This window comes from Ischnura elegans, chromosome 9, assembly GCF_921293095.1.
Source record: "Ischnura elegans chromosome 9, ioIscEleg1.1, whole genome shotgun sequence".
Lineage (NCBI taxonomy): Eukaryota > Metazoa > Arthropoda > Insecta > Odonata > Coenagrionidae > Ischnura > Ischnura elegans.
The window spans coordinates 76,096,634-76,111,215 of NC_060254.1; the positions used below are offsets into that span (position 1 = coordinate 76,096,634).

The 14,582-nt window shown below is 40.3% G+C and overlaps 1 protein-coding gene across 2 annotated transcripts in view; it reads right to left on the reverse strand.

The window, feature by feature from the left end:
• LOC124165232 (cartilage oligomeric matrix protein) overlaps positions 1 to 12,375 on the reverse strand; it is a 248,320-nt gene extending 235,945 nt beyond the window's left edge. For both annotated transcript variants that reach the window (XM_046542537.1, XM_046542536.1), the window contains exon 1: positions 11,857 to 12,375. In XM_046542537.1, coding sequence (XP_046398493.1) covers positions 11,857 to 11,974 — 118 coding nt within the window. In that variant the 5' untranslated portion in view covers positions 11,975 to 12,375. The remainder of the gene's footprint in view (positions 1 to 11,856) is intronic.
• Between the last annotated feature and the right edge of the window lie 2,207 nt (positions 12,376 to 14,582).

The following is a 14,582-nucleotide window of genomic DNA, read 5'->3' on the forward strand; positions in this document are numbered from 1 at the left end:
CCAAATCAGGGTGTATATATATAAATATATATATAGATACTTCGAAATGTTCCTCGACGAGGTAAATAACATAAAAATACACCAGGTTGGGCAGAATCACTGGACACAAAAAAGATATAAAAAACACTCACAGTACTAAATTTTCGGTCGCGCATTACCACCTTCCTCAGAGTTAGGGAGGATACTGTAGGAGACTGCCACCGAAAATTTAGTACTGTGAGTGTTTTTATATCTTTTTTTGTGTCCTGTGTTAAATATATCTATATATGTTCAGAGGTACGGAAAGAAAAGGAGAGGAACATATAATAGAAAAAGGACGAGGACAACGGTGCTGTGGTAGATGGGAAAAACCAGAAATCAGAGGGTAAAAATGCTACCTGACTGGGACTCGAACCCAGAATCTCCCGGTTGTATATATAACATACAAAATATCCCAGGTTGGGCAGAAACACAGGACACAAAAAGATTGAAAAACACTCACTGAACTAAATCTTCGGTGGTATACATCCACCTTCCTCAGAGTTAGGTAGGAGACTGTCAAACTTGAGACTCTGAGGAAGGTGGATGTATACCACCGAAAATTTAGTTCAGTGAGTGTTTTTTTTAATCTTTTTGTGTCCTGTGTTTTTGCCCAAATATTTTAATGTAAAACACTCCGTCGAGGAACATTTTCGAAGTAGCGTGCCAGTCTTTACGGTCTATCTCAATCGAACCAAGTGCTACAGGGTTGGGTTTTGGTGCGTTCGACGCATGTTTTAGACTTCTAAAATTTTGCATTAGTACATTTTAGAGATAAAAATGATGTAATAAACACGATATACGACTTTGTTTCATAAATAGATATTTAGTTGAACATATTTATAGATATTATTACTGAACCGGTACTTTATAAGAATCGAAAAATAATATATTCAAAGTTGAAACGCGGTATAAAACAGTTTTTGAATATTCACCGTCACTTGTATTTCAGACATACCTTATAAAATATACGTTAAGGCTGTTCCGCCGCGATTTCGCGATTCGAAAGAAAAACTTCACACCAAATTAGGGAATGTATGTAGAAATGCAGCATGGTTTTAGTTAAATGAGAAGTTGTAGTATTTCCAAAGTATTTATTTGAACACAACGCGTTTCAACTACTACGAGTGTAAACTTAAAAATAAGGTTTCCTAAGTATTTTCGTCGCCGCATGAAGCGCTATTAGCAATTTATCAACACCACCGTGTTTCTTGGTTCCTCCACTGCCACTCTCGACCCCCGTGTAGAAGTTTTGAACCGCTCATAGTTGGCACAGAAGCCTTTTCCATGGAGCTTCCCCTCACGTCTCCGTCCTGGTGTGAAATTCGTTGCCTTGCGATTTTTTTATCAGGATTAAGGTTGCAGTTATCGACATTAATCCCCAATTTGTTGAAGTTTAGAGTGAAAAATGTATGGCTGTTAAAAAAAGTTCGTAAGTAGTGCCACAAGTTCCTTTCCGGCCGCGCAAACGCCCTCTGCCAGTTGGGTACCCAAACAGCTCACCAAAGATCACCAGAGGCAGCGCTTGGAATGCGCAGAAGACGTTATGCACCATTTTGAAGAGGAAATCCCGCGGAATATTTAGCGGAGTATCTAGGAAATCGGTTGGCACGGTTAAACTTGAATAAAAATAGCATTTGGCAAAATTAAATTAACTTCGTTTTTCGGCAGTAGCTCGAGAAATGGATATTTCAAAATTCTCCCGAGTTTGCAGAAATAAATTGAGGGAAAACCGGTCCTTAATAATAATTAATGAGGGACCAACGGTTATGGGTCAAAATGACCAAAAGCCGTCTTTCTCGGTAATCCATAACAAAAATTTATGCCAACTTTTACGAAATTTGCTGTTCAGATTAGCATTACAATTAAAAGTAATTGCACACACAGTCGCAAAATTTCTGAGGAATAAGATGAAAAATGAGAGATAATTTCATTTTGAACATGGTGAATGGGTCAAATGACCCATCCCGTCCTCCTAGTGTTAAACATGAAAAAAATCTTTTGGCTCCACGAAATTTACTTTGTTTTTTTTGTAGGAACTGGTAAAACAGATTTTTTAAAAGATTGTCCTGCCCTGACATTCACGTAGAAAAACGTGCGGAGCAATCCAAATTATTACCATCCCTTTACTTCCACGATGGCCGAGGGTTGGTTTGGAGGTTCTTTTTTTTATTTGGGGACGAGGGAGGGCCATCGGTGACCTCCAGACGCGTGGGATGGAGCCTTGTGAGGGTGCTTCTGAGACGACGATTGGGGGGGGGGGGATGAGTGAGAGGGGGGGCACTTAATTCCAAGATTGAAGGCTCCTCTTGTTTCTGTTTGCACGCTTACACACTGCTTTCTTTTCCTTCCTCTCTTCGAGTGTTTTGCGTGGGCGGAAGGCATTAGCCATGATATGCATTGACCTCGGTGGCGTGGGGCTTGAAACGGGCGGAGCGAATTTTTTCTTTTACTCAGACCCTCAAAGACGTTCGCCTGGGAGGGTTACGGAAATAGATGGAGTCACAATATGTCGAAGGGGATATGCTCAAGATTATGTCTTCTTTAGGTGAAATGTTGAAAATGATCTCTGACGTGAAGCCAATTTAAAGTGAAAATTTAACAAAACTTGAAATGAGATAAAATATGACTCGTAAAATAACAATACTACACATTTCTTCAAAAACGTTGGTTTGGAGGGTTTAGGAAAGTAGATGGAGTTATTTGCTAAATCCTTATTTAACCAAAACTTAATCAGTAGGATACATACTTTAATGACTCCGTTGAGTAAACCTAACCGTTTAAACGTAAAAAAGAAAGCCTATGGCAAGGTGAAATTCACTTTTTTCAAGATTCTTTCTCCTCGGAGGAAGAGTGAATCTATCTACGGAGAAAAACGTGCGGAGCAACCCGAACTTGCTCAAAGTTGATTGGAACATCCTCCACGGATTGTCCAAGCCTTCCTCTAGGCGCAATATTGAAAATGATGAGTCACTTGACATTTATCAATTGATCTAAATCATATTTACAGCCGTGGCGCCAACTTAAAGTCTTAAACTAGCATTTAAGGAGAAGAAGCTCAAAGAATAATTGTTTCAGACAATTATAATCGCACACTTTCGTCCAACATTTGCATCTAAAATTTGTTACTATTTCGGGAGAATGCATCCATATAGCATTAGAAAATGGGTAATGTATTTTTCTTTATTCAATAGAGCAGAAAAGTTGTAAATCAGGGCGGTGTATGCCAAAATGATGACTCACGCTGCAGGAGGCCACGACGTAGGGTCAAACAAATGACCACATATCTACAAGTAATCCGTATGTGAACGTATTATTATTATGATATTTTACCAATAATCAAGTGAAGCATAGTTAATTCAACCGATTCAGTCGTAATATCGTAAAAGTTCGACATATTCAAATAAAATCTAATGATGCACTCTTTCACAATTACTTCATTGCATTAAACAATGATTCACAAGTTCACTTCCAATCAGAAAAATCCAAAAAGAAAACAAAACTCGGCTGCTTTCAACCTTTTGAAGTCATTATCAAGAGGTAACAGAACATGTCTTTTACCTTTTAAAGTTTTCCTGAAAAGGTCGAAACCGGTAGAGTTTAAATAAATACTGTGTGGAATATAACGTTTATTTTTTATTTTACTTTATTGCGTAAGACGCGTTTCGGAACACAGATCCATTATCTAGTACAAGGGATTGTACCAGATGGCAATATGCTTCATTTTAATGAGTGAAACATACCTTTTTTACGGGCGGAAAATTTCATAGAAATCCTTGAGGGACGAGCGGAGACCACCAGACCATTTGGCATGGAATGACCCTAATCCCTTTTGTGGTAATGCTATTTTCATGGTCGACACGCTTGTAAGCGAAACCCGATGACATAGCTCTCGAGAAACTCCGCTACCGATGATGTCTCGGTGCGTTTGTGGAGATGATTACGCTTCGAAAAAGGTCAGAGACGCTAATTGAGATTTCTTCGCGAACGGTAATCGCGAACGCACGCGAGGCAAAGCGACTCCCATAAATCGTCGTAGCATTCCTTTCACGTAATACGGCACCCATTGATGGAATCTTCACGCGCGATGCTTCGTGGTTTTAAGCCATTGAGTCAGTATTAGTCATTAGCCGTGCGGTCATTTTTACCTTGCCTGAATCGGACTCCCACTCACAAGAAAATTACCATGTGACCACTTTTGAAAGGATTTATATCCATCACCACTGAGTGAACATGAGGAGGATCCTTCATTACTTTTTGGGCGGTGTAATCTTTCCTAATGAATAAATTAACAGGAGTCCGCAACATCTTGTTAAATTGAATCCGTGGCTTCGGTAAGCATGGCTCCTCTCATTCATCCCATTATTATTCGCTTATTATTTTGAAAAGCTTTGACTGTGAATGCGCAAAGCACTGTTTAGGTTGTGTTAATGGATTTTTTCTCTTAAATGGCGATAGTTCACCTTGTAAAATCGTTGTTTGTCCGTTAAATTATACCCCTTGACCTCGTATAATACTACTCTGTCGACCAACTGATTGCAAGAGATTTATCTCAGAGCTACTTGCTAGCTGAATTCAATTTGCGTAAATGTCACTAATGTACAATTGCTTCTTACGAAGCATGAAAGGCTGTATATGGTAAAAAAACAGGAAATCTCTAGCCAATCACGCTTTGGAGTGGGTAGAGTCAAAATACTCCCGTTACTGGTGATTATACATCGGAAAGCTGGTAGCTGCGTCAAAATCTGTTACGAGCCATCCGAAAGCTATACGCAGATTTTAAACGTATGAGGCTGGGATCTGCTAGAGACTGGGGAGCTGTACCTAGGCTTTGATTGCTTGAGCAATTTAGAATGGATACCTTTCAGAGCGACACAGGGGAATATATCCTTAGAAATCAACTCTATATATAGGTCCGAGAGAAACAACAAATTAAGAGAGATATTTTGCAGAACGGATTGGTATATGAATTCGATTTTCCTCCAAACAATAAAAGAAATTACTTAATGCTAGATGGAACTCATTTTGCGCATTCATTGTCATGCCCAGGATCAAAACTAGGGGTGAGAACAAGTCGTGGTCGTTCAAATTGTTACATTTTAGCACCGAAAAGGTTGATGAAACCGAAATTTTAAAATCATGACAGCACTTTATAAGTTTATAAAATTATTTTCTTGAAAAGAATAATATGTTTTTAGTTCCATGTTTTATTTTATATCATTTTTATTTTCAAAAGAAAATTGTGATAAACTTTCGTTTTGACCAAACTTTATTTTTGCTTCTGGGGGAGGGGGTGGAGAGAGCTGCCCCCTTCCTACACCAATTTCTGGGTACACCCATGTGCGCATTACCTTTTATTCCTTGTAACAGATGGTGCCACACGCTTATGGAGGCGGCATGCGGGGTAGTATGTAGATGTATGCACTAGTAATTGAATTATTTACAAAAAATCGCCGCTACTGTCCGCCGTGTGTTTTTGAGTTGTCCAGGGTAGCGGATGGGCTAAATCACCGCCTTCTAATCTTTTTGAATTGGGTTTAAGTCCCGGATCATATGTCGGCCTTAAACCTTTCAGGACATATCTGTGAGCTGGGTTGTGTTCCATTTGTTCCAGGATGCCCTGATGAGGGTCAATGTATTGTAGGATTCCTGGGGCGTTAGAGTCTACAAAAATGTTCGCAGAAAATTTGCAGAGCAAAAGTGTGTTGTGAGAAGTTGCTGTGATTGAATAATTGGATTTCAACTTGGCTATTGTGGCTCGAAAAAGACGGCATGTCGATAAATTATTGGCGAATTCTTATTTTTCTTATTTTTATTTTTTATATATTATATATTTTAATTTTTATAATATTTCTCATTTTTATTTTTTGAAATGGTTTGGGCATTTCCTTACCATGAAAATACGTTGCCAACTGGAAAGTGGTGTGTGTATAAACTGTGTGCTGGCAAATTAATTTTTTAGAGAGGTATAATTTGTTCCGGCAATGATACTAAAAATCCTACGTCATACGATATGCGTACTTGACCACTGGGCCAGGGGATAGTGGTAGTGGGAAGGATTTATTGCCCTAAAAATAGATTTCGGGCAGACTTTGGTTGAGTCTGGAGGCCTTGTGGTAATGGACCGATGTGGCGGCGATGCGGTATATTCCAGAAATACCACTGAGCAATCCTTCGTCAAATGATACGTGTAATTGACCATTCCACTTTGGTATTGGGGAAGTGAAAGAGATACATGGCCGTCGTCGAAAAATATTGCGGCAGGATCTCGATCGGTCCTGAAGGCCTTTCAGTATTGGATCGTCGGGGTTAATTTCGTGCCGTGTCCCTCATCTTTGAGTTCATGGATGTGGATTTGTATTGGATGTATGTGTCCAAGGATCAGTAATCGACACAAAGGAATTGATGAAATATTCTCGGGTTTTCCACCGGCTGAGTTCCCTGCAGGCCGACGTTCCGGTGGCTCCCTCTGCCATCATCCTCAGGGGATGGCAATCCATAGATGGCGACTTCTCATATAGCAGTGTTTCGCGCCAAAAGTTGTCGAAAGGAACCCGACAACATTTGGCGCGAAACTGACCGCAAAATAAGATGGCACCATTTTCGGGTTGTCATGCCCTGAGAATGATGGCAGACTCTGCCACCGAAACGTCGGCCAACAAGCAACTCACCCGGTAGAAAACCCGGGAAAACTTCACCATTATCATCCGCCGGGAGGGAAAACAAATCATATAACGAACGAATTGTTTTCCGCTTTTATGGATGTTGCTAGATACATATGCTTCGGACGCCGGGCACGACGTTAAACAAATAATTTAACGAAATATTGCCGTGTGAAGCTAGTTTCAAGGAGTATAGAGATTATGGTGATATTTCTAGACTCCATTTTAACTTTAATACTGTTACTCCATAATAACTTTAACGGTTTTGAGTGAGGGTGGCAAAATGTCTTGGTGTTTCACTCACTTTGAAATCCACTTCATGATTCCCTAGGAACAAACAAGGCTTGGCCGTATATCCTGCAGGATTTCATGACTGTCAGTTAGTTAATTAGGTTTGTTCTTTGTCAAATTTGAATCTCGGCTGAGTTTAATGCATAGTATTTCATGTCATATTTCACACCCTTTACTCTTGTGCCGATTTGAGACGCTTGGTTCCATGATAGTGTACCGAAGCCTTCTACCATTAAAAGGGTAATAAATTTCCTCGTTGTTTTATTTTTTGCCGAGTCGTCCTCCGGGTATCGGTAGGAGTTTGGGGGGAAGTGCGTTGGTTGGTTGCGAGGATACCGCAACGTTGAGGACATTAAAGGGATCTTTCTTTTAGCAGAGAGAATAGTCCACGATTTCCATTTCTCCTCACTACATATTCGACAATTTGGCGTCGCCTGCTGAAATGAAAAAAAAAGCTTGAAAGGTTTATCCTGCCCTTGGGAGGGGATATTTATTTTATAGTGGTGGCTGAACTCATCAGACCCTGGTCGAAGGTCGTACCCAATCGGTGGCGGCAAGTTTTCAGTGAAGTCCCGATTCCTCTGTTGATTCGATGTGTATATCGTTTTTAGCGAAAATCTCTGTTGTACAAATTGTGAATCATTCAATTATCTCCTTGTCAATTTCTTTTGATTGTTTTCATCTCGGGCTAGGCGACAATGACCGGCTCGATAGGTACCAGTTAGCCAATGTAAGCATGCATGGAGAAAGAAATATGGAGGCACAAGTTAAAGATGAGGTCCGGCAAGTATTTATCCATCACCTGCGCTCATATACATGGAGCAAGCGATGGACTATGTAGAAAAAGAATAAAGAATCAAAGGGATTAAGGTTGAAAGGAACGTAATACGATTCGCAGATGACATTACAATCATCGCAGGCAACGAGGAAGACCTACAGGATTCAATGACCAAAACTGAACAATTTTTTTCAGCAATACAGAATGAAAATAAAGAGGAAGAATCCATCCCTCCTAATAAATTTATAGGAAATTGCAAATGAAAACAGCATTTTTCTATGGCTTCTTTTTGCGATAATTACTTAAGCTTTGATTAAGTATTGATTAATGCTAAATTATTTACGGCGTTTCGACAAAATTTTGGTATAATGATCGTTTTGCTCTAAGCATAATGTTAAAAATGTTAGGCTCTTTACTACTACTACTACTTTTTGAGTTATCAGCAATCGAATTTTGTAATTGAAGTCTAATCACTCAAGTTATAGAAAATTGTGCTTACGGTCAGCTTATACAGCTTGGAAAAGTGTTAACGTAAAAAGATAAGAATTAAATCATCTGCATTATTTTCGCCTTAACTTTGCTTTTCAACCGTGATGGCTGCCTTCAATGATGTGAAAATGTTATTTTTTAATAACATATGAGAAAATCATTTCTTCTGGACCAATCATTCATGGAACTGTATGAATACGAACTGGTGATTCAGAAGATGGGTTTCTCCCCTTGGAACATATAGAAGAGCACTTCCAGCGCAGTACTTTCTCCATCAAAAGTAATAGGAAAGTTTATATCAACACCATATTCTTCTCCGCATTCTCTCATTCTTGACTGAATCTCATGTCAACTTACACGAGTCGTTAATCCTACAGTTTAATATTCGCAATGTGAAGGCAGATCTTGCACCCATCTAAGCTGTTGACCAGTGAACGTGCGGACAATTCCTTCCTTATAAGCAAGTTAGAGTTTTTAAGTCGCGTCGCGTGATAATGACTGTACGACAATGGGGCTGGAGGATTTTTTTTGGAATATTCTAAGGCTTCACTCTTATTTGGTTTGATTCGAACCCGGGACTCTCAATTCGAAGCCCTCAACTATGCTATCACGCAGCCAAGCAACCCATATGACTCTAATTTAAGGAATAAATTTATACCCATGGGATTTTGAGTGAGCTCCAGATATCTGGAATGTCATAGATAGACCATCTTTTGCTCTCCGTCCCATTCCAATGTTTTAATCTCTTCCGGCATGTATGTTACGAAAACGGACTTGAGGGGCGAATGTGTGGCTGGTATCTCCTTGCTCAAACAACATATTGGCTCGGTTTGTTTAGTTACATGACTCCGAAGGACTGCCACCTAACAAGGATTGCATCATCGCCTTCTTACGGCCAAAGCAAATATTCGAGGCTGATCGTTCTTTTTTCATTTCGTCGGGAGATTTTTGTCCGAACATTTTCGGAACTCATTCATCAACAACTCCGCTGAGATATGCGTATGACAATCGGTTCGTGTACAGTCTTTGGACAGTCAAAACTATTTGGCATAGCCGGGATTCGAATCCAGATCTCCCGTTTGCCGGTCAGGCGTGCAATGCAATGACACCACCAAGCCATCTTCTCAGAGGGAATATCAGATTCCAGCTAAGCCTAATATTTTTTCATGGCGATCTTCAACTGTGGTGTATATAAAATCATTACAGGTTGTGTACCGGAGTCGTTTTTTATGGCTCTCGAGCTTAATTACTTGTACCCCCTTTTCCCGTTTCCGACATTATTCGAAGCCGGATTATTATATTATCATCTGAGTTATTTCTGCCTTTAGTTTGGAATTCGAAGACCTTGAACCCTATTTTCTTCCTCGCTCTTCCCTAATTACCTCATGTTCAAAGAAACTACTTGATAATATCCATGCAATCACGTTTCTGATTCTCCCCAAACATATGACTCGTCTGTTGCTCCATTATCCCTAATTTAAGGAACATTTGCTGGATCCATCCTTCTCTATGCAGTCAAAATATTCAAACCTAGCGATTTTACCGTATATTTTTATCAGGAAATAAATTACAAAAGTCACATTCGTCGATACCGTCTTTCCGGTTTCGATCCTCACCCCATATGAACTATTTCTGCCACCCACGAGCTACCGAAGCTTTGAGATACGTATGTTTGAAAAGTTTGCGTAACATTGTTTATCACCTGCGGTGTGAAGAAGTTTACGCAGGTTTACCCTCGTCTGTATTGGAATGCTAAGAAACATATCGCATCCGAATTGATGAGGTGCATGCGATATCTGGTCTGGTTACATCTATTTATACTAGCCATATATCATCCACCAGTGGAGAAAATCTAATCTAGAACATGGTCCTATTAGTGTGGCACTTTTTATATTCATTATTTATTTAGGCGTTACATTTATTATTTATTTCCTCCGGTTTGTGACAAACATTGGAAATAAGCGCCTTTCTACCTGGCTTAATGTTAAATCCATCAACAATTATTTCTACATTTGCGGTGAAATATGTGCATCAAACTTTAAAAAATCGTTTGTCGGATTCCGTGGCGGCGGGGATAAGTCCTCGCCTACCATACCGAATGTCGCGGGTTCGAGTCCCGCCTGGATAGATTGCCCCTTCCAGGATATAATAGTGTATTATCGTCTTTGTTGATTGCTAAAACTCCCGATGTAAAGGCCTCATTATGCTGTTTTCTGGGGTAATTGAGGTATAAAATAAATAGACACACTAGTGATAGTCGTAATGTAGGGAATCGCCTGTTTGGGATAATCTTAAACTACCTATGTCTCTGACATATAATATGATCGGTTTTAGTTCGAGTAAAATTTCTATCGAACATAGATAAGGAAAATAAAAAACACATATCATACAATAATCCTTATCCTGCATGATATGTGAGAAGATGCGGTGGAAGTTATAAATATTACTTAAATAAAACATTGCAATATTTCCACTGTATATTAAAAAGTCTTATTTAACTAACAAGATAATCTTTATATAGCCTATCGCCACTTCGGGCAAAATCTTTAACTGTATCACTTGTACGTAGTGGCGTTGGTATGCACCCTAAGAGCGGCGGAGTTAACGCATAATTGCCTCATGGAGACCAATATAACAACGTCAATTGAAAATGTAGAAACTTTAAAGCAAGGAAAACTTGGGTGCGTGAAATGTATTCTCCTGGGGTTCGAAGGGATGGTGCAAGTGTTAACAAAAATGTTTCCTTCGTTAAAAGAAAAATAAAGATACAATGATTGAATCTTAATAAATGATGTATATTTAATTTAATTAGATTAATAAATTAAAACTGCGTTAAGAAAATATCGCATAACAATACATTTCGTCGAAAGAATAGGACTAACTCCGAGTGAAACGATGGACTTCACTCTTTGGGCCGTAACTCGGGAACCACTGTTGATAATTGGAAAATATTCCAGGTGCAGCATGCCAAATGCCCAATTTGTCGTTAGTAACTGGAAAAAAGCTGTTGGAAAATTCCAACGCCTTCCTATCGCCATTTATGTCCGAAAAAATGCCAAGATATCACAACTTTAAGTGCGGTGCGGCACGTCTTCCCGTTATCCGATTGCAACAATATTTTACAGGATATGTTTACGCCAACTAGTATACATTGAGGGGGTATCCCAAATTGCGAAATTTAAAAATAAGGACCACCCTAGTGTGATAAAGCTCAACAATTACACATATTTTATACTATAGGTTCAGATATTCCTATAGTCAATATCATTGGCGGTAAAGGAACATAGTAACATTAGGAATAATGCAAGATGCGTGGATGCTTTCTTCACCTATTCACCATTATCTCCGACACATTTGAATCCATTTTCATAGAAATGTTACATCGTATGTGCTTAAGACAAATTTTTCAGTAGCTTAATTTGCATCTATTGAGTAAATAATCTTAGTTTCAATGGAATTGTTAAATAATTCTGGAAATATCAAAATGTAAAATTTGAGGTGTGTGCACATTATATACGTTGGAAAACGTAATATTTTTCCAACGAAAATCTTTCCCCGAAAGAAAATCGAAAAATGAGGATCACCCTAATGTAACACTCTTGGGGTACTGAAACTGACCTTCGTCCACGGCGATGCCATCAACCGCGGTGGCCGCCAGCCCGATGACCGCTAGGAGCAGCAGGAGAGGCGCCAGGCCGCTGGGCAAGAAGGCCGGACATCGCCGGCGTGGAGACATGGTCGCAACCGGTCCCACGATTTGGTTTTTAAAAAATTATACGAAACGAAGACACAATGCGGCGAATTCGTAGTCTTTTCCGTGGGAAGAACAACGATTCCACTGAAACACTATTGTCAGACACACTTGTCTTCTTGTCTTTTTATTATATTTTCAGAAACGAAAATCAAATACGTAAGAGATAGATACGTCCGATAGTCTGGTTGCCGGAACGATAGGGCACACAAAACAGCAGTCCCGAATACTACCGGTCCCCGACGGCCAGTAGGCCGGAGAGATGGTCCCGTGCGGAAGGCGAACACTACCACGATACGGTCCTAAGAGAACTGGTCCCGCGTAATGATAAAAAAAAACCTGAAGATCCCCGTCCGCGCTGTGTGCCAAGGTGGACTCCAACGGACGACTGTGTCCGCTAGGGCGGTTCGCCCGTCGTCTTATAGGTTTGTCGGATGGGGAGGCGGTCCGGGGGCGGAGGCAGAGGAGGAGGGGGGACTGTGGAGGCGGGGAGAGTGGACGGGGGTGGGGGAAGGAGTGAGTTCAGTACGGATGCTGCGGTTGCAGAGGAGGGTAGGAAGAGGAAATAGGAAGGATGATGCGTCTATCGCGAGGAGGTTGCTTTGGCGGATGTAGTAGCGGGGAGAAAGTGGGGATTAGTACGATCAGTTTGACTAGAATTGACTAACTTTCAATTGATAATGGCACGTGTTGATATGTTTTTTATATTTATTTGTTTTCATGGTGAAACAAAACACAGTTCTATTCCACAAACTTTTTATTATTAGCTGTTACCTAGTTTCGACGTCTATACCGTCATTATCAAGACTAATAGAGCAATAGCGTACAACGTCCAGCCTTGTATACCAGGTATATATAAACTAGTCTAGAGCGAACACCTCTTTGTGTTCTATGTCCGGGCCTGCTCTCCGGCTGTGGCGCTGTGCGCACGATTTGGATTGCTTGTGGCATCATATGCTCAGCAGTCCAGCAACATCTTGTCCGGTAGTGTCCGAAAGTATCCACAGGGAAGAATGACGCCTCGGTAGCTTAACTGGCTAAAGCACTCGACCGGAAATCGGGGGATCCGGGTTCGAATCCCGGTCAAGGCGAATGAATTTTTCTCTGTGGATCTTTCGCACATATATGTAAGGTATATAAGGCTGGACGTTGTACGATATTGATCTGTTAGTCTTGATAATGACGGTATAAACATCGAAACTAGTTGACAGCTAATAATAAAAAGTTTGTGGCATAGTACTGGGTTTTGCTTAACCATGAACATTTCATCGTTCCATCAAGTAACGCCCAAATCAGTTGATTTTATTTGTTTTGTTTAATACCGGTTAAGCCCGTTTTGGAGGTTTTGGTCAAAATAAAATAAGGTTTCTCGGATAGCTCATCTTTACGTATGCCAATACTTTTTTAAGCCCTTTAAAAAGGATGTCCATTTCTTCCTCATGAAATAGGGTGGTTTCCGATTTATTTATTTCCTATTTTTTTCCTTCCTAAATCGAAAGATTTATACACCCGGAGTACTTATTTCACGATTTTAGATATTTAAATGACGATATCTATTTTTCGCGATCAAATGATGAATGGAAAATTTCAAGCTCGCGAAAACGCTACAGCTAAGTATGAATGCTGGGAAAAGCGCGTGTGACGTCATTCTGGTTCCTCTTGCCGCTGAATGAGGCCACCTGGGTGCGAGGTTATGAGTGCCGCTACGATACAGGCTACTTGCTGCCGAGCAAGGCGGTAGCGTAGAGAACCCTCCCAGCAGGTAGGGCTTGGCTTAAATAAGGATTATTAATACCCTATCAAACGAAGGAAACTTTCCGACCATAGGCAATTTCAATAGGAGTTCAAAGTTTGGGTCTTTGCTCTATGACTGTAACGCAGTCTTGGACTGTTATTTTCATAATATGCTAAGCACTTCAGACTATCTCGTCTAGTATATTGCACAAATATTCACCGAAGGGAATTACGCCTACCTAACTTAAATAGCTGAAACACAGGGCTGGAAGTCGAGGGAGCCGGGTTCGAATCCTGGTCGAGGCGATTGATATTTCTTAAGTGGAATTTTGCGCCATACAAATCTTCTGACTCCTTCGTATGTCCTCTAGAATATCATTCTCCTTGTCCATAATGTTTACTTTTTTCTTGTTCCTTTTCCAATCCGTTTATTCAAAAGGGTGGTTTCCTATTATTTATTATTGCTCCTGGAGTACGTATTTCACGCTTTTAGATTTTTAAATGACGATATCTATTTTTCGCGATAAAATGAAAAGTGAAAATTGTCAAGCGCGCGAAAACGCGACGGGTAAGTATGAATGCCGGGAAAACTCCGTGTGACGTCGTTCTGGTTCCCGCTGCCACTTAACCTGGTGACCTTGGGGCGAGGCTCTGAGCGCTGATACGACGCAGGATGCTAGCAGATAGCAGAGTACCATGCTAGCAGGTAGCGCTTGGCTTAAATAAGGATTATTAATACCTTATCAAACGAAGAAAACTTTCCGACCTTAGCCAGTTTTAATAGGTGATTATTAAGACATGTTTCCCTGAGCTCTGTGCCTCATGCATGCATTGGTAACCTCAGACGATGTAAAACTCC